General features: G+C 44.5%; 1 protein-coding gene across 6 annotated transcripts in view; it reads left to right on the top strand.

Annotated features, from left to right (window-relative positions):
• Positions 1-25607, top strand: part of RALGDS (ral guanine nucleotide dissociation stimulator) — a 231533-nt gene that overhangs the window by 92876 nt on the left and 113050 nt on the right. Inside the window, exon 2 of one of the 6 annotated variants that reach the window (XM_073556013.1) lies at positions 14321-14765. The exons of 4 other annotated variants lie outside the window; for them this stretch is intronic. In XM_073556013.1, the coding sequence (XP_073412114.1) occupies positions 14745-14765 (21 nt within the window). In that variant the 5' untranslated portion in view covers positions 14321-14744. Of the gene's footprint in view, positions 1-14034; positions 14766-25607 lie in introns of those variants that run through there. One more of the 6 variants, XM_073556012.1, reaches the window with a different exon arrangement.

Below are 25607 nucleotides of genomic sequence, written 5' to 3'. Positions count from 1 at the left end.
CTATGTACAAGAATATACGGTAACTACTATATTACTGCACCCTCTGTACAAGAATATAACTATTATAATACTGCCCTTATGCACAAGAATATAACTACTATAATACTGCCCCTATGTACAAGAATATAACTACTATAATACTGCTCCCTATGTATAAGAATATCACTACTATAATACTGCTCCCTATGTACAAGAATATAACTACTATAATACTGCGCCCTATGTACAAGAATATAACTACTATAATACTGCCACCTATGCACAAGAATATAACTACTATAATACTGCCACCTATGCACAAGAATATAACTACTATAATACTGCCACCTATGCACAAGAATATAACTACTATAATACTGTCCCTATGTACAAGAATATAACTACTACAATACTGCCTCCTATGTACAAGAATATAACTACTGTAATACTGCCCCTATGTACAAGAATATAACTACTATAATACTGCACCCTCTGTACAAGAATATAACTACTATAATACTGCCCCTATGTACAAGAATATAACTACTATAATACAGCTGCCTATGTACAAGAATATAACTACTATAATACTGCTCCTATGTACAAGAATATAACTACTATAATACTGCCACCTATGCACAAGAATATAACTACTATAATACTGCCTCCTATGTACAAGAATATAACTACTGTAATACTGCCCCTATGTACAAGAATATAACTACTATAATACTGCCCCCTATATACAAGAATATAACTACTATAATACTGCCTTCTAGCTGTGAGGTTGTGTGTTTGTAGCTCTCCTGATGTCTGGAGCAAGCCCAGGGGGAGGCCACCCTGGGCGGGGTAACTCCCCAAGGAAGGCCCAGGCATCCAGGCCTACACTGGGAAGTAACGCCCAAGGCAGATGCAAGTCCCAAAGTTGTTTCTGAGGGAAAGAAAGCTCAGAATGGAAGTAGCAGCAGCAGTAAGAAAGATGAAGCTGTGAAAGTACGTAAAATATCGGAACAAGGAAAAGCCATGGCTGTGGGTAAGAAAGTTCCAGTTAAGCAGTCAGCCAGCCAAGGCAAGCAGAGTGAAGTGCAATTAGGAGAAATCCAAAAGAAATCTACTGGTGAGAAGCTGAATGGAGGAAAGCAGCCTGCAGCTCAGGAGGTGCCATCACCAACTTCAGGTGTGCAGATGACTCCCAGCAGACAGAGGAGAACCTCACTGGAGAGGCAGACGCTCCAGGAGAACCTGCAGCAGAAGCATGTGGTGGCCAGCATGGCGAGCTCTGGGCACACAAGGTCGCAGTCACGTGGCAGCAGTAAAAGTGCTGTGGAGCCTGGAGCCACGAAACCAGCGGTGGTGAAAGTTAAGGAGATGTCTGGTTTCAAGCATCCAGGGACATTGCTGAAAGCAGGATCCCAGAAGGAGACGCCACGTGCACATGAGCTTCAGGTCGCAGAGGAGATCCCAGGACTGATCAAGAGGCTCGGTGAGTTACAGCAGCACAAAGACTTGCTGCAGATACAAATAGACATGGGCTATAAGGTAAATGCTGCTAATCCTTGTGGGGATCACGCCTTTTATGATCAGACTCTGAACACACTGGGTATACAGCTGGCAAAAGTGGTGAGGGACATGGACTGTGTCCTAGAGAAGATGGGGCCCCTGGCAGAGACTTATAGGAACCAGGAACTGTTTGTCACACAAGCAGGACTCTGCAGGTTCCAGCTCAGACATTGTCCCAGGTGGGCCCCAGAAGCCGGTGCGGCCAATGCTGCCGCCTGCAAGTTTCTGCTTCCAAAAGGGTCAAATACTGCAGCCGCAGCAGCCTGCGGCAGATCCCAAGTAGCAGCATGTTATGCAGATTCCAGCAGGTGTACCACAAGTCTCAGAATGCCAAGCACAGCAGCCTGCAGCAGATTCCAAGCAGCAGCATGGACTGCACTTTCCAGCAGACAGACTACAAGTCTCAGAATGCCAAGCACAACAGTTGGGCAGTGGACATGTGCTGGTCATTACTGATGGTGCCCAGCAGGGCTCTGATGCTGGGGATAACCGTGCTGTATCTGAGGGGTCGGGGGCTTGGGGGAGCACAGTATCTTTGGTGGACGCTGCACAGTCTGATAATGACATTGATGCTGATGATAACAATGTGCATGATAATGTCTGTGATTTCCCCCCTTTAATTTAGAGCACACAAGGTGTGGCTGCCCCTCCTGCTGCAGACCTTCACCCCGTCAGTCAACCCAATGTGACCCCACACGGTCCCCCCAGTAATGCCTGGAGTCGTGGTGCTCCGTCCTTTACCTCTGGTACCAATTATACAGGCCAGGTGTTTAAACGGAGAAACGTTGTGCGTTTCCGGCACAGAGGTGCCAAGGATGATCTGCCAGACAGGAGGTTTGTCGTCAGGGAGCTCTTGTGCCACCAGATGGGGTTTGTGACCAGTCAGCATCCTGGCAGTGATTAATCTTCCAGACAGGCAGGGCTATGATGTCAGCTTTAAGCTCATGTCTGACCTGGACAGATTCTGGTCTAGTTTCCCCAAGTTTAGAGACACGGAGGGCTGGAGTAAGTTCAGCTTTATTCCTATCTCTAAGCCAGATACTGTCACCGTAAATGTCATCTTCTGGAATGAGTCTGTTCCCCCGCAGGACATTGTGGTGTGGCTCCATAGGCATTGTGACCTGGTCTCTGACCTCACCAAAAGCAGAGTTAGTGATGGTATTAGTCCAGTCAAAATACGGTTTGACCCGGAACAAATTCCAAGAAAGCGTTTTATGATTTTTTTTTTTATTACTATTATATGTGGGGAACAACATATTAGAAGTTTTCCAAAAATTGATCATCACAAAGGACCTAACTATGACGTCATAAGACGATGACAGCCATCGCACTACAAATAAAGAAAATTTCCCTATTTCAAAGCTATAGTTTTAGGTTACAGAAGAGTCTGCATTTTGTATACTATATATTTTTATATAACAATTTTATACAAAGTTTTATACTAACTACATGGACAGGCGAGGTCATGACGTCATCAATGACGTCATGACATATATGTACATTTCTAGAAATTATAGAATTAATACACAGTGCATTTTAAGACCTACTTCATCACTGAATAAGCGTGTCAGGTCAATAGTCACTATTTTCATCATCAGACACTGCTTCCTCACTCATATTGTCACAATGCCCTTCTTGACATGGTCCGCATACCCGTGAACAGGTAAGTCCGTGTCTTTTGCAAGTGCACTGAAGTGTACTACAACCACGAGAACAATTGCAGTGAATTATTTTCAGAAGTGTTTCTGGCATGGGTGAAGTATCCATCATCACTTGAACTAGACTGTTGTTCTGCAATTCCCATCACCATTCAGTAGTGTCCATGGCCTCACCATTGTCCATTCAAAGCATCACTTGGAGGTAACTCCGAAGGGCATGATACTTTGTTGCAGAGGAGGTCGGTGGCAGTCGTTCAGGTGTAACAAAGATTTTGGCTGAACCAACTTTTTTGCAGAGAGTAGAATACCTCATTGCAGACAGATTGTCTCCAGGTTTGCCCCCGAACAATGCCACCATCGCTTTACACCCAGCGTCTTCAATCTCAGCTCTGGTTTTATTAGGTGTGGAAAAGATTTTAGCACAGCTATTTAAGACCGAGTCTCCCTTCAAAACCTTGTGTAGACCGAGTTTTTTTCCGATTCCAAAAACCGCAGAAGTGGTATCGCAACCCGTGAATGCATGAAGGAACAGAATACTGCTGCAGACATGGTTTCCCAGGAACTTCTTCATAACCTTAATGTCGTGTATTGTTGCAGGACTCCCTTTATCCCAGTAGAAATAAAGCTTGTTGCCATCGCTGGTTGACGCGTGATGAAGTAACAACACCAAAAGATCTGTATCTTCGCCAATGAGACTAGTACTTTTGTTGGATGACATTGACACTGCTGCCTTAACAATCTCCACATCTGCATCCCCCTCTGATTGTATTACGTGGCAACCTCTGTCATTCATGCGCTGTGAAACGAGATTGATAAGAGACTGTTTGTTCTCCACATTCGAAAGGAAGTCGTCCTTTTTCCCGACAAATTTCGTTCCTTCAGCAATGTTCACTTTGTTACTTGTTCGTTTTTTGCGCCGTCGCTGATGGGTAATGTCCTTAGTGTTTGGTCCTCCAATGTAACCATCAAATACTATCGTAGCCTTACCATAGTGCTTTTGTGTGAAAGATGCATAGTCTTCAGCGATTGAACAATATGTCTTTCCTTCTCACCACTTCAGTCGATGGAGAAGAGAACCTCTGTCAAGAACATAATGTTCCACTTCTGGTACATCCTTGAGTACTGCGTCATCTGAACTCTGTTCTTTTATAGCAGCCATCAGTTGTGCTTTGTTTGGTTTGCGTAAGAGATGTTTTGCCTCAAAGAGGGATGGTGGGTATGGTGAAAGTTCATAGGCCATCACCTCATCAAGGGAAAGATCAGCAGTTTGAGACACCACAAGAAACCTTTGGAACAAAAGAGCAGAGTCTATTGTTTTGTCCTTAGCAACGTCAATAGCCTCACTGGATGCCAGGGTCTTGGCTTTCATTGACCGCTTGTACTTGACTGAAAACAGTGATTGACCCTCCATGGTTGCCACTATTTCTCTGCCAATGGTGAACAGGTTATGGACATTCACATCCTTTTTGCATTGACACCGGTGATAATGTTGCGAAGAGATACTTCATCAGAGAAAGGTGAAAAGGTCTCGAGTTTATCTGCAATTTTCTCCAGGTCTTCACGATCTCTTCTCGTCCTTGACGTTCTTGCCTCCTTGTGGTGTTCACTGGTGACAAAGCTCTGGCGAGTGAAACCCTGCATTGCATCACTGTAGGAAGAGGACACTGGCACAGACAGAGTCCACAAGGCCCTCTGATGTTCGGACATTCCACTTCCTCTGGTGAGTCCTCCTGCAGTTTTTAGGGAGCGCATCAGAGCTTGCTCAATGACTAGGTCGCAACCCAGGCCTGCCCAGTACTGATCAGTCCTTCTTACAACATGCAAGCCATTCATAAATCTATGGAAGACTGATGGCATATCATCTTCCAGAGTGGTCATAGACACGAGGTAAAGGTAGGCGGCTTTCACATAGTTCCCATGCCCAGCAGCTGCAAGAATGGGCAAACATTCGGCTACAGCATGAAGGTGCATCAGCCAGGATCCTGTACGATCGGCCTCGATAAGCTCCCTTGCAATTCCAACCATCTGTTGGTAATTCAGCCATAGTTTACTGGTGTGAGAGCGAGCAGATAATCCGTTTCTTTTGGTGGACAAGAGGTGGACAATTTCACTAAGGCAGGTAGAAGTGATGACCGAATTCAAGTCACTCTCCCCTGTCAGTGTCCGAGCATACGACTGCTCAAGTTCTTGCAACAGGTCTGCAAAACTGGGATGGTCGCAAAGTACTTTGTCTGCAACTTGCTGAGTAAGACACTGATCAAGGAGGAGATGGCCACGACCTGCAAGCTGAACGGCCTTTCCAGTCATGATGTGTTGCACGGCATTGTCACCGTAAGTTGTTCCCAAGATCTCTTTGATTCCACTCCCATCCATCAACGTTCTTATGGCACCCATAAGTTTCATCAATGTGTGGAAGCTCCCGAGCATCAGGACAACATCTCGAACCGGGCTGTCTTCAGGCACCTCGTGTTTGATTTCTGACGCTTTTCAGTAGAGTGGCTGATCGAATGTAACAACTGCAGCGGATCGGTGTTTATCAGCAAGGTTGCACAGATACTCAAGAGTAGAGAAGATGCATGACTTGTCTCCGGAATACATGTCAATGATGGGCAGGAAGATTACCGAAGACGACCCCGGATGATCACAGTCTTTATGTAGCATGTGCATCATTCCATTCCAGCTCGGTGCAGGCTGTTTGAAGCGTAAAGACATCTCCCACAATACATCAACACGATGGTCAATGGCGTCGAGAAATGGCAAGGGCTTGAATTTTATGTTTCGGCGAGTGTGTTTTGCGAAACGGTATTCCCTTACATCAACTCTGCTTTGTTCAACTATCTCCAAGTCCGCAGTCTTCCGTCTGAGAACAGTGCGACTGACCTTCCTTCTTGGAGTCACAGTAGCTACCATCCCCATGCCGTGGAAAGTCCCCTTCCCATCTAACGTGATGATATTATGATCGACGTTGTCCGCAGCGAACAGCAGTGCCGTATCCAGTCTGTCTATCGTACCACCGAGTACATCCTGGCCAACAGAAGCGGCAGCGTTTTCCTTGAATTGATGAACTTCCGAATATGATGAACAATATCTCATGGCTGAGAGACTGTCTACAAGAAATCGAGACCTGAAATGATGATGGAGCTGAACTGCTAACCCAAGCTGCAATGGAGCTACTACAGCCCTGGGACGTACAGTCTGAACAACTGATTGTCCAATGCTTGCGACCTTCCTGTGAATGTCCTTTCCAACGAAGAGGGTTTCAAGCAAGCAAAGCAAACTCAGGGGAGATAATCTAAGGCAGACTGACATTCAAGCGAAGAAGTCTTCGGATATTCATTGGTTGAAGATGGGATCTTAGACTTGATATCACTCTTGATTAGTTTGGCCGCAGTCTTTATGATGGCTCTCTTCTGGGCTTCTTCATCCGTTTCCTGACTACGGAAATAATCCCTCAGGATTATTCTGGTCTTTTCACGGAACGTTACAATTTTAGGCAACCTTTCACACTCTGCTATGAATAGCGAATCGCCATACCTCTCCTCCAGCCTATACCTCAGCCTATACCTCAGCCATTTATTACTATAGGCAGCACTGTCTCCTTCTACAAGATACTCCGTCATTTTCTTTGCAAGATCTGTGACAGTCAGTTGCTCTTCATCGTTGTCCTCGAGAAATGCACACATTCTCAAGAACGCTTGCTCTTGGTCCATGTTCATCGGCCTCCCTACCTTCCGCGGTTTCTTTGTAGTAGATCCACCACGACGCATAGGAATTCCGTAATTTGTCCGAAAGTTAATGTCACATGAACGATGATACAGACAGTCTGCAGCATGTAAGTCCTTCCCAAAGTACGCGATTCTCCCTTGAATGGTGATTGCCCAGTCATCATTACGCTGTTTGCAATGTGACAAGATGGTCCTTACAAGTCCATCCGTTTTAACAAAGCTATAGTCATCGAAATCACTACTAGATCTTGTCTTCACCACTTCATGTCCACAGAACAAACACTGCGTCGTGCTATCATAGGATCCAGTAGACACCTGTGTACCTCTCTTGGCAGGTGAACGATGAACGGAAGTAGCTTTCTTATGCAAGTCTATTTGCTTCTTGTTTATGTAGTTCATACGACATCTCTTGTGCTACCACAGTGCTAACGCCCTTCTCAATACTGGCTTTATTGATCCCTTCAGCTCCTTTCGCACCAATCACCACTCTTTCTCCGTCATCTTCTACTTCATGGCTGCATAAGGGGCAAGTTTCTTGACATTCCATCATTCTCAGCTCTGTAAAAGAAGATAAATAAACCGTTAAACAATAAATATAGTAATAGTAGTAATTGTAAAAGAAATATGATAGACACTGAAAAGCGAGTCGCATTTAACATTTTACAGCTTTGGCGGCCATATTCTTTGACGTCACATTTGGACCCTTTGTGGTAATCCTATCTTGATAAACTTTTAGTATGTTTTTCCCTACATGAAATACTACCAAAAAAAAAACAATAAAACACTTTCTTGGAATTTGTTCAGGGTAAAGGATTTTTTTTTCGGATTTTGACTGGACTATATCTGGACGGGAGGGTGGCGGGTTTTGGTGAAACCGCGCCAATGTAATAGCATCACTGCCCATTTACCCAACTCCTTCTTTATTGGGAGGGAGAGGGGTGTGTGTTTCTATCCTGGGCAGCCTCGTAAGTGCTTTAAATGTGGCAAGGCATGTCACCTGGCAAATACCTGCACTGTGGTGAAGTGTAGCCTGTGTGGGGAGGTCGGCCATCTAGCTGCAGACTGCCAGAACATCAGGTGCAACCTCTGTGGTAAGATAGGTCACCCTCACAGGGACTGTCCAGACGCCTGGCACAATATCTGTAAGGACTTGCCTGACGAGGACTTGGTGGCAGGGGCAGAGATTCTGGAGGAGGCAGCTTTACTGTCAGGGGAAATACTGACCAGACCAGAGGTCCACCAGGGATCTACTCAGCTAACACCAGAGCAGCAGGGTTCAGAGAGTGAACAGGGGAGTATGGAGGTTGTACCTCAGGGACAGCAGTCACAGGAAGGCATTACTTCAGTACTACCATCTGTGTCTGAAGAGAATAGCAATAATCAGAAAAGGAAGAAAAAGGACAAGGCCTCCTGTAAACCTGAGGAGTATGACACTGGCCAAGGAGCCGGAAGAAATTCCAGAGTTCTGCAGGTGTAATGGTCGTATCTAACAGGTTTGATGTTCTGTCTGAGTCTGATGGTGATTTTGAAGATGACCTTAAAAGAATTGATGCAAAGTGTGATAGGGACGTAGAGGACTGTCCTCCGCCAAAGCGGAAGCCCTTACCTGAGGGCACTCAGGTAGAGTCTGAGGTGGAGACCGGTGGTGAACAGAATAACTCCGACTCAGATCTGTGACGCTGTCAACCAGATAATGTCTGAACTCAGATAGGGAAAATCATTAGGAGAAATTAGGAAATGTTAAGATATGGAAGGATGAGTCACTGGGTAGGAATATGATGAGCTCTGTTTGTAAAGTTTTTTTTTTTTTCCCCAAACTAGGAGTATGGACTCTAAGTTAATTTGATATGTATAATCTGGATATGTAATGAATGTATGTACAATCCAAGGGAATTTAGTTTTGTATTATTGGAGGAATGTTGTTAAATTTATTTGTATGGTTTTTACAATAAAAATTGCCCCCATGTACAAGAATATAACTACTATTATACTGTCCCCTATGTTCAAGAATATAACGACTATAATTCTACCACCTATGTACAAGAATATAACTACTATAATACTGCCCCTGTGCACAAGAATATAATTACTATAATATTGCCCCTTATGTTCAAGAATATGACTACTATATTACTGCCCCTATGTACAAGAATATAGCTACTATAATACTGCCTCCTAAGTGCAAGAATATAACTACTATAATACTGTTCCCTATGTATAAGAGTATAACTACTATAATACTGTCCCTGTGCACAAGAATATAACTACTATAATATTGCCCCTTATGTTCAAGAATATAACTACTATAATGCAGCTCCATATGTACAAGAATATAACTACTATACTACCCAATATGCACAAGAATATAACTACTATACTACTGCTCCTCTGTACAAGAATATAACTACTATAATACTGCCCCCTATGCACAAGAATATAACTACTATAATATTGCTCCTATGTAAAAGAATATAGCTACTATAATACTGCTCCTATGTACAAGAATATAACTACTATAATACTGCTCCTATGTACAAGAATATAACTGCTACAATACTGCCTCCTATGTACAAGAATATAACTACTGTAATACTGCCACCTATGCACAAGAATATAACTAATATAATACTGCCCCTATGTACAAGAATATAACTACTATAATACTGCTCCCCATGTACAAGAATATAACTACTATAATACTGCTCCCTATATACAAGAATATAACTACTATAATACTGCCACCTATGCACAAGAATATAACTACTATAATACTGCCCCTATGTACAAGAATATAACTACTATAATACTGCTCCCTATGTACAAGAATACTACTATAATACTGCTCCCTATGTACAAGAATATAGCTACTATAATACTGCCTCCTATGTGCAAGAATATAACTACTATAATACTGCTCCCTCTGTACAAGAATATAACTCCTATAATACTGCCCCTGTGCACAAGAATATACCTACTATAATATTGCCCCTTATGTTCAAGAATATAACTACTAGAATACAGCTCCCTATGTAAGAATATAACTACTATAATACTACCCCATATGAACAAGAATATAATTACTATACTACTGCTCCTATGTACAAGAATATAGCTGCTATAATACTGCCACCTATGCACAAGAATATAACCACTATAATACTGCTCCCTATGTACAAGAATATAACTACTATAATACTGCTCATATGTAAAAGAATATAGCTACTATAATACTGCTCTTATGTAGAAGAATATAACTACTATAATACTGCCTCCTATGTACAAGAATATAACTGTCATGGTCACGTGTGTCAGGACGCAGATGTTTCCGCAAGGCGAACCCATGTGACACACGTGACCCTGGATACACCGCCTCCAGTGGGGCGCATTTAAATAATAATACGTGCAGGTGGATACGCCGCCTCCACCTGGCGAATTTAGGTATTACACGTTAATAAACATTCTGGAAACCCCGCCTCCAGTATGGCGAATTTAAATAATAAGGGGGACCTGGGAAACATTAACAATGGTGGGCCCTGCTATAGGGAAAAGGGAATTGGAGACCTCCTGAGCTCCCCTGAGCCAGTGTCCCTGCACTCCTAACATTCCCTATGCCGGTTTCGCACCGGGCGCCGCACGCTTACCTTAACGCCCTTGCTCACCCTGACCCTAAACCCTCACTAGGGAATGGGTCGGTGCGGAGACTAATCCCACCACTGCACTAATAACACACATGAGGAAAGAGACAATACAGGGGAAACACCACTTAGCTTTGCTCTGTTGCGTGCGCTCCTAGCAACAGAGTCCTCCACCTGAGTGCATCTTCTCCTCCACCCGGATCCATCACCATAACAGGATCCTTCACCTTAGTGCAACCTTGGAGCAGAGTCCAACACCAGTTGCAGCTGCTTAGAACCAGAGTCCCAAGGACGAGTTCAGCTGCTGACACGAAGTCGAGCATGCTTGAGTCCAGCTCAGCGGCCAAGTCCCACATGGTGAGTGCCACTCTCCATAGTCGCCACTCCACCAGCCCATGCAGACACTTCCCGCTGACACCATCACTGCGACCCCACCACGCCATGCCAGCCCTTCGTCCAGACACCATAGCTGCAACACGTCCCCCCTGGCTAAGCTGCGCAGGACTCCTCACCAGCTCCATCCTTCATCCAGGCTCTCCAAAAACAGAGTGGACACAAACTCACAATATCACAGGCAGTGATTGCACACCTCTAGCACACCTTTATAGGGTGTAACACCTGATCCCTATTTAAGTGCACAAAAACCTAAAGTGCAATACTGCTAACCACCACCGGGGACAGTCAAGACACCTTGGAACTTTCCAAAGTAAAAAAAGTTCACCCAGTGCAATTTAATACCGCCAGATCCAACACTGGATCATGACAATAACTACTGTAATACTGCCACCTATGCACAAGAATATAACTACTATAATTCTGCCCCTATGTACAAGAATATAACTACTTTAATACTGCTCCCTATGTACAAGAATTTAACTACTATAATACTGCCCCTTATGTACAAGAATATAATTACTATAATACTGCTTTCTATGTACAAGAATATAGCTACTATAATACTGCCACCTATGCGCAAGAATATAACTACTATAATACTGCTCCCTATGTGCAAGAATATAACTACTATAATACTGCCCCCTATGTATAAGAATGTAACTACTATAATACTGCTCCCTATGTACAAGAATATAACTCCTATAATACTGCCCCTATGTACAAGAATATAACTACTATAATACTGCTCCCTATGTACAAGAATATAACTACTATAATACTGCCCCCTATGTATAAGAATGTAACTCCTATAATACTGCCCCTATGTACAAGAATATAACTACTTTAATACTGCTCCCTATGTACAAGAATATAACTACTATAATACTGCCCCCTATGTACAAGAATATAATTACTATAATACTGCCCCCTATGTACAAGAATATAACTGCTATAATACTGCCCCCTGTATACAGGAATATAACTACTATAATACTACCCCTATGTACAAGAATATAACTACTGTAATACTGCTCCTATGTACAAGAATATAACTACTATAGTACTGCTCCTATGTACAAGAATATAATTACTATAATACTGCCCCCTATGTACTGTAATACCGCTCCTATGTGCAAGAATATAACTACTATAATACTGCTCCCTATGTAGAAGAATATAACTACTATAATACTGCCCACTATGTACAAGAATATAATTACTATAATACTGCTTTCTATGTACAAGAATATAGCTACTATAATACTGCCACCTATGCACAAGAATATAACTACTATAATACTGCTCCCTATGTACAAGAATATAACTACTATAATACTGCCCCCTATGTATAAGAATGTAACTACTATAATACTGCTCCCTATGTACAAGAATATAACTCCTATAATACTGCCCCTATGTACAAGAATATAACTACTATAATACTGCTCCCTATGTACAAGAATATAACTACTATAATACTGCCCCCTATGTATAAGAATGTAACTACTATAATACTGCTCCCTATGTACAAGAATATAACTCCTATAATACTGCCCCTATGTACAAGAATATAACTACTTTAATACTGCTCCCTATGTACAAGAATATAACTACTATAATACTGCCCCCTATGTACAAGAATATAACTGCTATAATACTGCCCCCTGTATACAGGAATATAACTACTATAATACTACCCCTATGTACAAGAATATAACTACTATAATACTGCTCCTATGTACAAGAATATAACTACTATAGTACTGCTCCTATGTACAAGAATATAATTACTATAATACTGCCCCCTATGTACTGTAATACCGCTCCTATGTGCAAGAATATAACTACTATAATACTGCTCCCTATGTAGAAGAATATAGCTACTATAATACTGCTCCTTGTGTACAAGAATATTACTACTATAATACTGCCCCCTATGTACAAGAATATAACTACTCTAATACTGCCCCCTATGTACAAGAATATTACTACTATAATACTGCCCCCTATGTACAAGAATATAACTACTATAATACTGCTGCTATGGATCTCAACATTTGGGAGAAACTTTCACTGACATGATTTGGGTTTTACAATAAATCTTCTGCAGATAATATTTTTTTCTGTGGTCATTTGATGGGCTGGAAGTTTGGTCAGTAGTGCATGACCGTGATGTGATGTCATAGTCACACATATGGCAGGTTCAGGATTTTTGAGTGTTACTCAACAGTACCAGGGGCAGCAAAAGCTGTAATCTGAGCCCCTGACAGACTGTCACTTCCCCTAAGGCTAGTTAGTGTCTATGGGTTGCTGAGGCTTGTCCCATGTATTTTAGGCAAAGATATCCTTTTCTGTAGTTTCTTTCCCTGTCCCAATTTCCTTGTGCACCTATACTATTACTTTCAGTAATGTACAAATCTAAAAGAAATTGAAATATTATTTTTACGATCAGTGCAGATTGAGAACATGTATGTATCTGTTGCTTGGCACCTGTATGTAAAGAGATGGGCGAGGAGCAGAGTATTGTTTCAGGCACACAGGTCAGTAGCCATTTTTTAGGTTGACATGAGGCAGTCTGTATCTCATGCCTCGTCATCATCAGCACTTCTTATTGCTAATACTCAACTCAGTGGCAGATCTTAGGGGACTCGGGACAAGATCCTCCCCCCTTGTATTTTACGTAAGGGGGGTAGGGTTAATACCTTAAATGGCTGGTTTATTGAAGAAGTAGGAGGTGGAGGGGAAGAAGGGACATTTAATACAGGCAATTAAATGGGGCACTCCCTTGTGCCTGCCCTTCCCATACTGTCACACCAGCTGCCCTGCTAGAAACAATTATTTCCTCTTATGATTTCCCACTTGCTCATTATTGATACATTGTATCCAGGGATGTAAATTTGAATTTTTTGAATTGTTACACTGTATCCAGGGATGTAAATGGGAATATTTCCCCCTGAAAATCTGCTTGTGTGTCTCAGCATTTGCAGTGTATGGTTGTTCTGCCATCATTGGTTGCTAGAAGACGCTCTCTTGCCTCCTCCTCCCTTTTCTCTCTTTCTCTCTCTTCTCCTCTCCTCCCTGCTTCCATGCTCTTTGTAGCTGCCGAGCAATGTGCCTCTATATGACCAGGGGACTGGCATTCCTTCCCTGTCACAAGTGGAGAGCAGGTCATCTTCAGGAAGACCCTCTGTCTTGTCAGCAGCGTCTCCTCTTCTGTTCCCTGAGAAGATTGCACAGGTCATTCGTTCTCAATAAGAAACATTGATTGCATGGAACTCCCCCCTCTCTCTTCTGTCAAGACCCCTCCTAACTCCCTAAGGTGAGACAAGGACAGCAGTCTCAGACCACTAACCTTTTCCCTTTCTAGACGCTCAGTGGATTTCAAGACCAGAATGAAGATGCTGAGGAGCCCATGATGTTTCACCATACCAGCGGTGCTGGATTCAGGATGCAATCTCCTGTACCTTTCAATTTCTGCTCTCTCCCACAGGAATCTTCTTTTTCTCTTTTTGTTTTACCCCCATTGGTTGGTTGATGATATGGTTCCAGAGACCTGGGTTACCACTGACGCCTGCTCCACTCCAAGACGTGGAGGCCTCCAATGCTTGTAGGATTCATTGACTCCCCAGCACAGCATGGGTCTTTGGTTGACAGGACAGTAATCCGTGCCGCCTATCTTGGGACGGTGATTTTCCTGGGGTGGGGGGCAGCGTACCCTGAGGAGCCCTCTGACCACCTCAGATCTTGTAAGGATTTTATGACCACGGAGGGAGGATGACGGACCACATGTAATGATGATGCTGGATCTTCAGGTAGGTGCAGTGTATTTTATGCTGTATTCTATGCGTTTATTTTGCAGACATTATTTTTGCGGCTTATGTGAAAACATAGGAGTAGCGCGCTGATCCTGGAAGTTTTCTATCGTTTAGAAATGTGCATGTTCGTTCCTAATTCTCACAATATGGTAATAGGATTTATGGCTGGAAATTGGCAACTTATTGCAATATGTGGTATGTTTTTGTAAACCGTGGCTGGTGATGTCATCACTGGTGAGTAATATCTTCATCCTTAAAGGGGAACTCCGTAGAAAACATTTTTTTTTGTTTTAGCTCTTCTGCTTTTTTGAAAGCAGCACTCTTTACCAAAGATGTGACTCACTGGTCTTGCAGGGGATCCAGGGTGGTCATCCATTATTATTGGTGTTGACTTGCGTACTTCCGCTGCGAGTCAGTCAGTGCTGGATCATGGATTTCCAGAATGGACTTTTCCTTTTAAATGTGCAAACTGCTTTAAATAAACAAAATGTGCTTATTTAATTAGAGACTAATATTTAAAGGGATTGTCCAGAATTCTTTTTTTCTAAATAGCACCACAGGTTGTCCTGCATCTCGACCTCAGTCACTTCATTGAAACTGAGCTGTAATACTGGATGCAACTTGTGGACAGAAGTTGCGCCATTTGTGAAGTAAAGTAGACATGTTTTTTTTTGTCATTGAAGCCTTGGCCTTCTCCGTCCTTATGTGGGTGCAATGCTTCCGTGCCTGGCTGCATAATTTATAAGATCTTTTTAATATACAATTTAATTGATGGAGAGGCGGCACAAGGAATAATGGATGTCAATGATAAAACAGGATTCCCTGGCAGGAGTCAGAGTTTCTACATATAATTTGGGTTGGGACTCTCCGCTAACCCCAGCTTTGTGCAGTGTTACTGGCAGACATGGCAACTCTGGAGCCGCTGGCCTGGATGAAATGCCCGCTGATCAGCCCAGGCTTTACTCTGCCAGCTTCTAGCTTTATTGGCAGAATAGAAATGACCTGTCTGCGAGGGGCTAATATTATCTCATGCCGGGCCTGGCTCTGCTCATTAATAATAAATTATGGCCAGCTGGACAGTATGGCCGCATTGTGTGCGGAGAACTGAAGGCCACTACTTAGGATGAATGAAACCACATTGAAGGCTATAAGGAGATATCCAGGTATTTTTTTTACAAGGCAGTGATGTCACCAGACACTTACTCTTTTGTATGATACCACCATATGCAGGGAAGTTGTTTTGATGATGCCACTGCAATCAGTAAAAGCAAATTGTCACTTTCATACTTATAGTGACGTCATCAGTCACCTCCATTTTAGTGATACCCTCAGTATGCATCTCCACTTAGTATGACCTCATCACACTGCCTCTTTGCTTGTAATGATGTCATCACACTTCATTCCTGCTCAATATTATACCATTAAACTATTTACATGCTTCTGAGGATGTCATTAATCCGCTCAATGCTTGGAATGATATCACCTCACTGCTTATGTTAGCAAACTTTTTTCCTATAAGTCATTGCACTGCCTAAAGGAGCATCATCAGACTCCTGACCCCTGGCAATGATGTCATCAGACTTCTGTCCCGCTGGCAATGATGTCATCAGACTTCTGTCCCGCTGGCAATGATGTCATAAGACTCCTGCCCCGCTGGCAATGATGTCATCAGACTCCTGCCCCGCTGGCAATGATGTCATCAGACTCCTGCCCCGCTGGCAATGATGTCATCAGACTGCTGCCCCGCTGGCAATGATGTCCTCAGACTCCTGCCCCGCTGGCAATGATGTCCTCAAACTCCTGCCCCGCTGGCAATGATGTCCTCAGACTCCTGCCCCGCTGGCAATGATGTCCTCAGACTCCTGCCCCGCTGGCAATGATGTCATCAGACTCCTGCCCCGCTGGCAATGATGTCATCAGACTCCTGCCCCGCTGGCAATGATGTCATCAGACTCCTGCCCCGCTGGCAATGATGTCATCAGACTCCTGCCCCGCTGGCAATGATGTCCTCAGACTCCTGCCCCGCTGGCAATGATGTCCTCATTGTCCTGTCCCGCTGGCAGTGATGTCCTCAGACTCCTGACCCGCTGGCAGTGATGTCCTCAGACTCCTGCCCCGCTGGCAGTGATGTCCTCAGACTCCTGCCCCGCTGGCAGTGATGTCCTCAGACTCCTGCCCCGCTGGCAGTGATGTCCTCAGACTCCTGCCCCTTATTAATATTCCCTGCATGCCATCTGTCTCTCTTAATTGTGCCCTATGGAATTCTCGCTCAGTGTGTAACAAACTCTCCTTCATTCATGACTTTTTCCTTTCTAATACTCTTAACCTCCTGGCTCTTACTGAAACCTGGATCCAGCAGTCAGACACCACCGCTGCTGCTGCTCTTTCATAAGGGGGACTACACTTCTCTCATACCCCAAGATCAGACAATAGAGCAGGTGGAGGCGTTGGTCTGCTCCTATCACCAAAATGTACATTTCAGGTTATCCCTCAACTACCCTCACTAGTCTTCCCTTCTTTTGAGGTCCATGCTGTCAGACTCTACACCCCCTTCTCCGGCCCCTCCCATCAGTCCCTGGATCATTTTGCCACATCATGGGAGATTTCAACATCCCCATTGCTCTTCCCCTCTCCCCATCTGCTACTCACCTTTTATCTCTAACCTCCTCATTTGGCCTTTCGCAGCTTACTAATTCTCCAACGCATGAATACGGAAACTCCCTCGACTTGGTCTTCTCTCGGCTTTGTGCAGTGGATGATTTTGCAAACTCCCCTCTCCCGCTCTCTGACCACAATCTTCTTTCATTATCAAGAACTGCCAGGCTGCTCAGGTCACCCCAACTGTCCATACTTATAGAAACATACAGGCCATTAACACCCAGAAACTTATAAAGAACTTGCAGTCTTCATTGGCCCCTATCTCCTCCCTCTCATGTCCTGATTCTGCATTGAAGCATTACAATGAAACACTTCAAAGTGCCCTGGATGAATTTGCACCCCCTATAAATAGAACACCACAACACAGACGGCGACAACCCTGGCACACCCTGCAAACACGTTTCCTGCAGCGGTGCTCCAGGTGCGCCGAACGTCTGTGGAGAAAATCTAATCTACACGAAGATTTCATCCATTATAAGTTTATGCTTCAAACATACAACACTGCCCTTCACCTCTTCAAACAAACCTATTTCAACACCCTCATCACCTCACTGTCCAATAACCCGAAACGTCTCTGACAGTTTTCATTCTCTACTCAAGCCAAGAGTACAGGCCCCATCCTCTTCTCCTTGTACACTGCCCCTATTGGTCAAACAATCAGTAGATTTGGTTTCCAGTACCATCTCTATGCTGATGACACCCAATTATACTCTTCTTCTCCTGACATCACGCCAGCCTTTCTAGAAAACACCGGCGATTGTCTAAACGCTGTGTCTAACATCATGTCCTCACTATATCTGAAACTGAACCTGTCAAAGACTGAACTCCTTGTGTTTCCTCCCTCTACTAATGTACCTATACCCGACATTGCCATTTCCGTGTGTGGTTCCACTATTACTCCCCAGCAACATGCCCGCTGTCTTGGGGTCATACTTGACTCCGAGCTTTCCTTTGCCCCCCACATTCGATCACTGGCTCGCTCTTGTCATCTGCACCTCAAAAACACTTCTAGAATTCGACCTTTTCTTACTTTTGACTCTGCAAAAACTCTTACTGTTTCTCTTATTCATTCTCATCTCGACTATTGTAACTCTCTTCTAATCGGTCTCCCTCTAACCAAACTCTCCCCTCTCCAATCTGTCTTGAATGCTGCTGCCAGGATCATATTCCTCACCAATCGTTACACCGATGCCTCTACCTTGTGCCAGTCATTACACTGGCTACCCATCCACTCCAGAATTCAGTATAAACTTATTACCCTCACCCACAAAGCCCTCCATGGCTCAGCACCACCCTACATCTCCTCCCTTGTTTCAGTATACCACCTGTGATAAAACACTCCGGGATCGCCTTTGCTGGGGTCAAAGGTCACATGCGTTCAGCATGAAACTCAGGCGCACAGCCGGGATCCGGGTATAACTGACACTGGGTCAGGTTTATTAAAGGTGAAAGCAATGCATAAAGGAAATAAAACATAAAACAAATCCTTGCCTGTCCGGCACTAACTAAACAAGGTACAACCTACCAACTGGCGGGCTTCTCCCATCCAGCCAAACTACAGTTGCAGTGGGCACTGCTTTCACTCACGTGTGTCTCTCACACAGACAGGCTCTCTGTGTTCCTAGGCTAAGACACTCACACAACCACCTGGCATCCTTTTATATCCGCCTCCCATTATTCATTAGTCACCAGGTGAGATACTGACCAGACTAGGCCACATAGGAAAGGTATCTGGGCGAGATATACCTGCCCTCATCCACTATTCCCACATGATTCTCACATATCCCCCCCTCTGCTCCGACCACTCTGGTCGAGTAATGACACCCGCCAAACAGTGCACTCGGGACAGGTCATCTGCATTCCCCATCTGTACCCCTGGGCGGTGGTCCACCGTAAAAGTGTAGGCCTGCAGGGCAAGGAACCACCGGGTCACCCGGCTATTCCGTTCCTTGTGCAAGTGCATCCACTTGAGAGGGGCATGGTCAGTGATCAGCGTGAACTTTCTGCCCACCAGGTAATATTTGAGGGCCTCTAGAGCCCACTTAATGGCTAGGCACTCTTTTTCTACTACCGCATACTTTTGCTCATGTTTATTCAGCTTCCTGCTGAGATAGAGGACTGGGTGTTCCACTACGTCCCTCACTTGTGACAGTACGGCCCCGATACCGGTATCAGAGGCATCCGTTTGTACCACAAACTCGCTGCGGAAGTCCGGAGTCACCAGTACGGGTTGAGAGCAAAGTGCCCGTTTTAGGCTATGGAAGGCTTCTTCAGCCGCTAAATTCCATTTAATCATGATGGAGTCTTTCCCTTTGGTAAGATCCGTCAGGGGGGTAGCGATGGCTGCGAAATTGGGTATGAACCGGCGATAATAGCCGGCGATCCCCAGAAAGGCTTGCACCTGCTTCTTGTTGACAGGTTGCGGCCAATCCTGAACCGCTTGAATCTTATCAACCTGGAGTTTAACAACACCCCTCCCAATTACATACCCCAAATACCGGGCTTCTTCTAGCCCGATGTGACATTTCTTGGGGTTCGCGGTTAGACCTGCTCCCACAGGTCGTCAATCACAGCTTGTACTTTCTGGAGATGAGTCTCCCAGTCCAAGCTGTAAATGACAATGTCATCCAAATAGGCCGAAGCGTACTGCCTATATGGCCTCAGGACTCGATCCATCAGTCTCTGGAAGGTTGCCGGTGCTCCGTGCAGTCCAAACGGCATATACACATACTGAAATAGACCTTCCGGCGTAGCAAATACCGTTTTTTCTCTGGCAGCCTCTGCCAGAGGGATCTGCCAATACTTCTTTGTTAGGTCTAGGGTTGTAATATACCGGGCTTTTCCTAACCGATCTATTAACTCGTCGACCCGGGGCATAGGGTAGGCATCAAATTTTGAGACCGCATTCAGTTTCCTGATGTCATTGCAGAACCAGATTGTGCCGTCCGGTTTAGGAATTAACACAATCGGGCTGGACCAAGCACTGTGCGATTCCTCAATGACACCTAACTCTAACATTACCTTCATTCTCGGAAAACGGCTTCACGGCGCGCTTCCGGAATTCTGTAGGGTTTCACGTGAACTGTGACACCAGGTTCCGTTACGATGTCATGTTTCATTAGCGTAGTCTGCCCGGGTTTTTCTGAGAAAAACTTTTGGTTGTGAAGTAGAAACTGCCTGACCTCAGTCTTTTGCCACTCCGAGAGAGTTTCTGCAACCCGTACCTCCGGTACGGTATGCGAGCAGACGGGACGGGCCAGCTCCGCTGACAAGGAAGACCGATCTTTCCAGGGTTTTATCAGATTTACATGATAAACCTGTTCCGGTTTCCGTTTACCTGCCTGGGATACTTTGTAGTTTACTTCACCAACTCTTTCCTTAATCTCAAAGGGGACCTGCCACTTTGCTAGGAACTTAATGTCCACCGTGGGGACCAGGATCAACACCCTATCTCCGGGTGCAAACGTACAGATCTTGGCGTCCCTATCATAGATTCTTTTTTGGGCTCCCTGAGCCTGCATCATGTGTTCTTTGACGATAGGCATAACAGCCGCAATACGGTCCTGCATTTGGGATACGTGATCTATCACCGTTTTAAACAGAGTGACCTGACCCTACCGGCGGCAGGTGCTGGACCTGGCCCACGGACATGTGATGGGAGGTCACCTGGGTGTTCAGAAAACCACCGAAAGGATATTACACTGTTTTGTTTGGCCAGGCATGCATCACGATATTCGTGTATATTGTGAGTCTTGTCCTGACTGCCAAGCCTCTGCGCCTAAGCCCCGGTTCTGTAGCCCCTTGGTACCCCTACCTATTATTGAGGTCCCGTTTGAGAGGATTGGGATGGATTTAGTTGGGCCTCTTCCACGGTCTGCACGTGGACACCAACATATCCTGGTCATCTTGGATTATGCCACTCGTTACCCGGAGGCCATCCCTTTGCGTAACACGGCCACCAAGACGATTGCCAAGGAACTGGTGCATGTGTTTAGTCGGGTCGGTGAGTATCTGTTTTAAAATAATGCATAAAGGAAATAAAACCTAAAACAAATCCTTGCCTGTCCGGCACTAACTAAACAAGGTACAACCTAACTACCAACTGGCGGGCTTCTCCCGTCCAGCCAAACCACAGTTACAGTGGGCACTGCTTTCACTCACGTGTGTCTCTCACACAGACAGGCTCTCTGTGTTCCCAGGCTGAGACACTCACACTTACAGAATGGTGACCGGTCTGCAAACCCTGTCTTATGAGGAAAGGTTGCAGGATTTGGGAATGTTTAGTTTGCAAAAGAGAAGACTGAGAGGAGGCTTAATAGCTGTCTACAAATATCTAAAGGGCTGTCACATTGTAGAAGGATCAACTTTATTCTCATTTGCACAAGGAAAGACTAGAAGCAATGGGATGAAACTGAATGGGAGGAGACACAGATTAGATATTAGAAAAAACTTTTTGACAGTTAGAGTGATCAATGAGTGGAACAAGCTGCCACGAGAAGTGGTGAGTTCTCCTTCAATGGAAGTCTTCAAACAGAGGCACAGAGGCTGGACAGACATCTGACTGGGATGATTTAGCGAATCCTGCTTTGAGCACGGGGTTGGACCAGATGGCCCAGGAGGTCCCTTCCAACTCTACGATTCTATGATTCTAACCACCTGGCATCCTTTTATATCCGCCTCCCATTATTCATTAGTCACCAGGTGAGATACTGACCAGACTAGGCCACTTAGGAAAGGTATCTGGGTGAGATATACCTGCCCTCATCCACTATTCCCACATGATTCTCACACACCCTACCCGCGCCCTCCGTTCTGCTGATGACCTGAGGTTAGCATCCTCAATAATCAGAACCTCCCACTCCCATCTCCAAGACTTTACACGTGCTGCGCCAATTCTTTGGAATGTACTTCCCAGGTCAATAAGATTAGTCCCCAATCCCCACAATTTTAAGCGTGCCCTTATTCAGACTGGCCTATCGCCTCAACACATTAACCTAATCTATCCCTGTGTGGCACAGACAAAAGTTTTACCATAACCAGGTTCCCCACATCATGTTCCCACATGCTTTATGCATCTATTAACCCTCAGTGTCCGTACTGATAGACACAACATTATGGCTGGTCCAAGCAATCAGGGCAATTGTTACCACCCACCTTTCGTGTCTACCTCTTTCCTCATAAGGCCTGTTTCACACTTCCGTTTTTGTGTCCGCCAAACGGATCCGTTTCCGTTTTTTTGACGGAAACTGATGCAAACAGATCCGTTTTTAAAAAAACGGATCCGTTTTTTTGACGGATCCGCGGTAACCACTAATGGAAGTCTATGGGACAAAAAAAACGGATCCTGCAAAAAAATGGCGGATCCGTTTTTTTACGGAAACCAACGGATTTTGACGGATTTGAAAAAACGGAAGTGTGAAACAGGCCTAAACTGTAAGCTTGTGAGCAGGGCCCTCATTCCTCTTGGTATTTGTTATGATCTATGTGATCTATTGTTATGCTGTAATGTCTATTGTCTGTACAAATCCCCTCGGAAATGTAAAGTGCTGCGGAATATGTCGGCGCTATAGAAATAAAATGTATTATTATTATATTATTATAATCCACGGGGCAGAGTCCTGCTGAGCTGTGTATCTAATCCTATCCTGTGTGATACTGTCTGATGAGCTGTGTATCTAATCCTATCCTGTGTGATCCTGCATGCTGAGCTGTGTATCTAAACCTATCTTGTTTGATGCTGTCTGCTGAGCTGTGTATCTAATCCTATCCTGTGTGATACTGTCTGGTTAGTCGTGTGATTCTCTCCTGTGTGATACTGTCTGCTGAGCTGTGTATCTAATCCTATCCTGTGGGATACTGTCTGGTGAGCCGTGTATCTAATCCTATCCTGTGAGATACTGACTGCTAAGCTGGGTATCTAATCCTGTCCTGTGTGATACTGTCTGCTGATCCATGTATCTAATCCTTTCCTGTGTGATACTGCCTGTTGAGCCATGTATCTAATCCTATCCTATGTGATACTGTCTTCTGAGCTGTGTTTCTAATCCTATCCCTTGATACATGCCTGCTGAGTTGTGTATCTAATCCTATCATGTGTGCTACTGTTTGCTGAGCCGTATATCTAACCCTATTCCGTGTGATACTGTCTGCCGAGCTGTGTATCCAATCCTATCCTTTGCGATACTGCCTGCTGAGCCGTTTATCTAATCCTATCCTGTGTGATACTGTCTGCTGAGCTGTGTATCTAATCCTATCCTATGTGATGCTGTCTGCTGAGCTGTGTATCTAATTCTATCCTGTGTGATACTGTCTGCTGAGCTGTGTATCTAATCCTATTCTGTGTGATACTGTCTGCTGAGCTGTGTATCTAATCCTATCTTGTATGATGCTGCCTCCTGAGCTGTGTATCTAATCCTATCATGTGTGATACTGTCTGCTGAGCTGTGTATCTAATCCTATCCTGTGTGATACTGACTGCTGAGCCGTGTATCTAATCCTATCCTGTGATACTGACTGCTGAGCTGTGTATCTAATCCTATCCTATGTGATACTGTCTGCTGAGCCGCGTATCTAATGCTATCCCATGTGATACTGTCTGCTGAGTCATGTATCTAATCCTATCCTGAGTGATACTGTCTGCTGAGCTGTGTATCTAATCTGCTCCTGTGTGATACTGTCTGCTGAGCTGTGTATCTAATCCTGTCCTGTGTGATACTGACTGCTGAGCAGTGTATGTAATCCTATCCTGTGTGATACTGTCTGCTGAGCCGTGTATCTAATCCTATCCTGTGTGATACTGACTGCTGAGCCGTGTATCTAATCCTATCCTGTGTGATACTGTCTGCTGAGCTGTGTATCTAATCCTATCCTATGTGATACTGTCTGCTGAGCTGTGTATCTAATCCTATCCTGTGTGATACTGTCTGCTGAGCCGTGTATCTAATCCGCTCCTGTGTGATACTGACTGCTGAGCTGTGTATCTAATCCTGTCCTGTGTGATACTGACTGCTGAGCAGTGTATGTAATCCTATCCTGTGTGATACTGTCTGCTGAGCCGTGTATCTAATCCTATCCTGTGTGATACTGACTGCTGAGCCGTGTATCTAATCCTATCCTGTGTGATACTGACTGCTGAGCTGTGTATCTAATCCTATCCTATGTGATACTGTCTGCTGAGCCGCATATCTAATGCTATCCCATGTGATACTGTCTGCTGAGCCTTGTATCTAATCCTATCCTGTGTGATACTGTCTGCTGAGCCGTGTATCTAATCCTATCCTGTGTGATACTGTCTGCTGAGCCGTGTATATAATCCTATCCTGTGTGATACTGACTGCTGAGCAGTGTATCTAATCCTATCCTGTGTGATACTGTCTGCTGAGCTGTGTATCTAATCCTCTCCTGTGTGATACTGACTGCTGAGCTGTGTATCTAATCCTATCCTATGTGATACTGTCTGCTGAGCTGTGTATCTAATCCTATCCTGTGTGATACTGTCTGCTCAGCAGTGTATCTAATCCTTTCCTGTGTGATACTGACTGCTGATCCATGTATCTAATCCTATTGTGTGATACTGTCTGCTGAGCCGCGTATCTAATGCTATCCCATGTGATACTGTCTGCTGAGCTGTGTATCTAATCCTATCCTGTGTGATAGTCTGCTGAGCTGTGTATCTAATCCTATCCTGTGTGATACTGTCTGCTGAGCCGTGTATCTAATTTTATCCTGTGTGATACTGTCTGCTGAGCTGTGTATCTAATCCTATCCTGTGTGATACTTACTGCTGAGCCGTGTATCTAATCCTATCCTGTGTGATAATGACTGCTGAGCTGTGTATTTAATCCTGTCCTGTGTGATACTGTCTGCTGAGCTGTGTATCTAATCCTATCCTGTGTGATACTGTCTGTGAGCCGCGTATCTAATGCTATCCCATGTGATACTGTCTGCTGAGTCATGTATCTAATCCTATCCTGTGTGATACTGACTGCTGAGCTGTGTATCTAATCCTATCCTGTGTGATACTGACTGCTGAGCCGTGTATCTAATCCTATCCTGTGTGATACTGTCTGCTGAGCCGTGTATCTAATCCTATCCTGTGTGATACTGTCTGCTGAGCCGTGTATCTAATCCTATCCTGTGTGATACTGTGTGCTGAGCCGTGTATATAATCCTATCCTGTGT

This window comes from Dendrobates tinctorius, unplaced genomic scaffold (genome assembly GCF_039654945.1).
Source record: "Dendrobates tinctorius isolate UK_male_01 unplaced genomic scaffold, ASM3965494v1 ptg000231l, whole genome shotgun sequence".
In the NCBI taxonomy this organism is placed as follows: domain Eukaryota; kingdom Metazoa; phylum Chordata; class Amphibia; order Anura; family Dendrobatidae; genus Dendrobates; species Dendrobates tinctorius.
The sequence above is the reverse complement of the archived record's forward strand: the minus strand, read 5'-3'. Positions and strand labels throughout refer to the sequence as shown.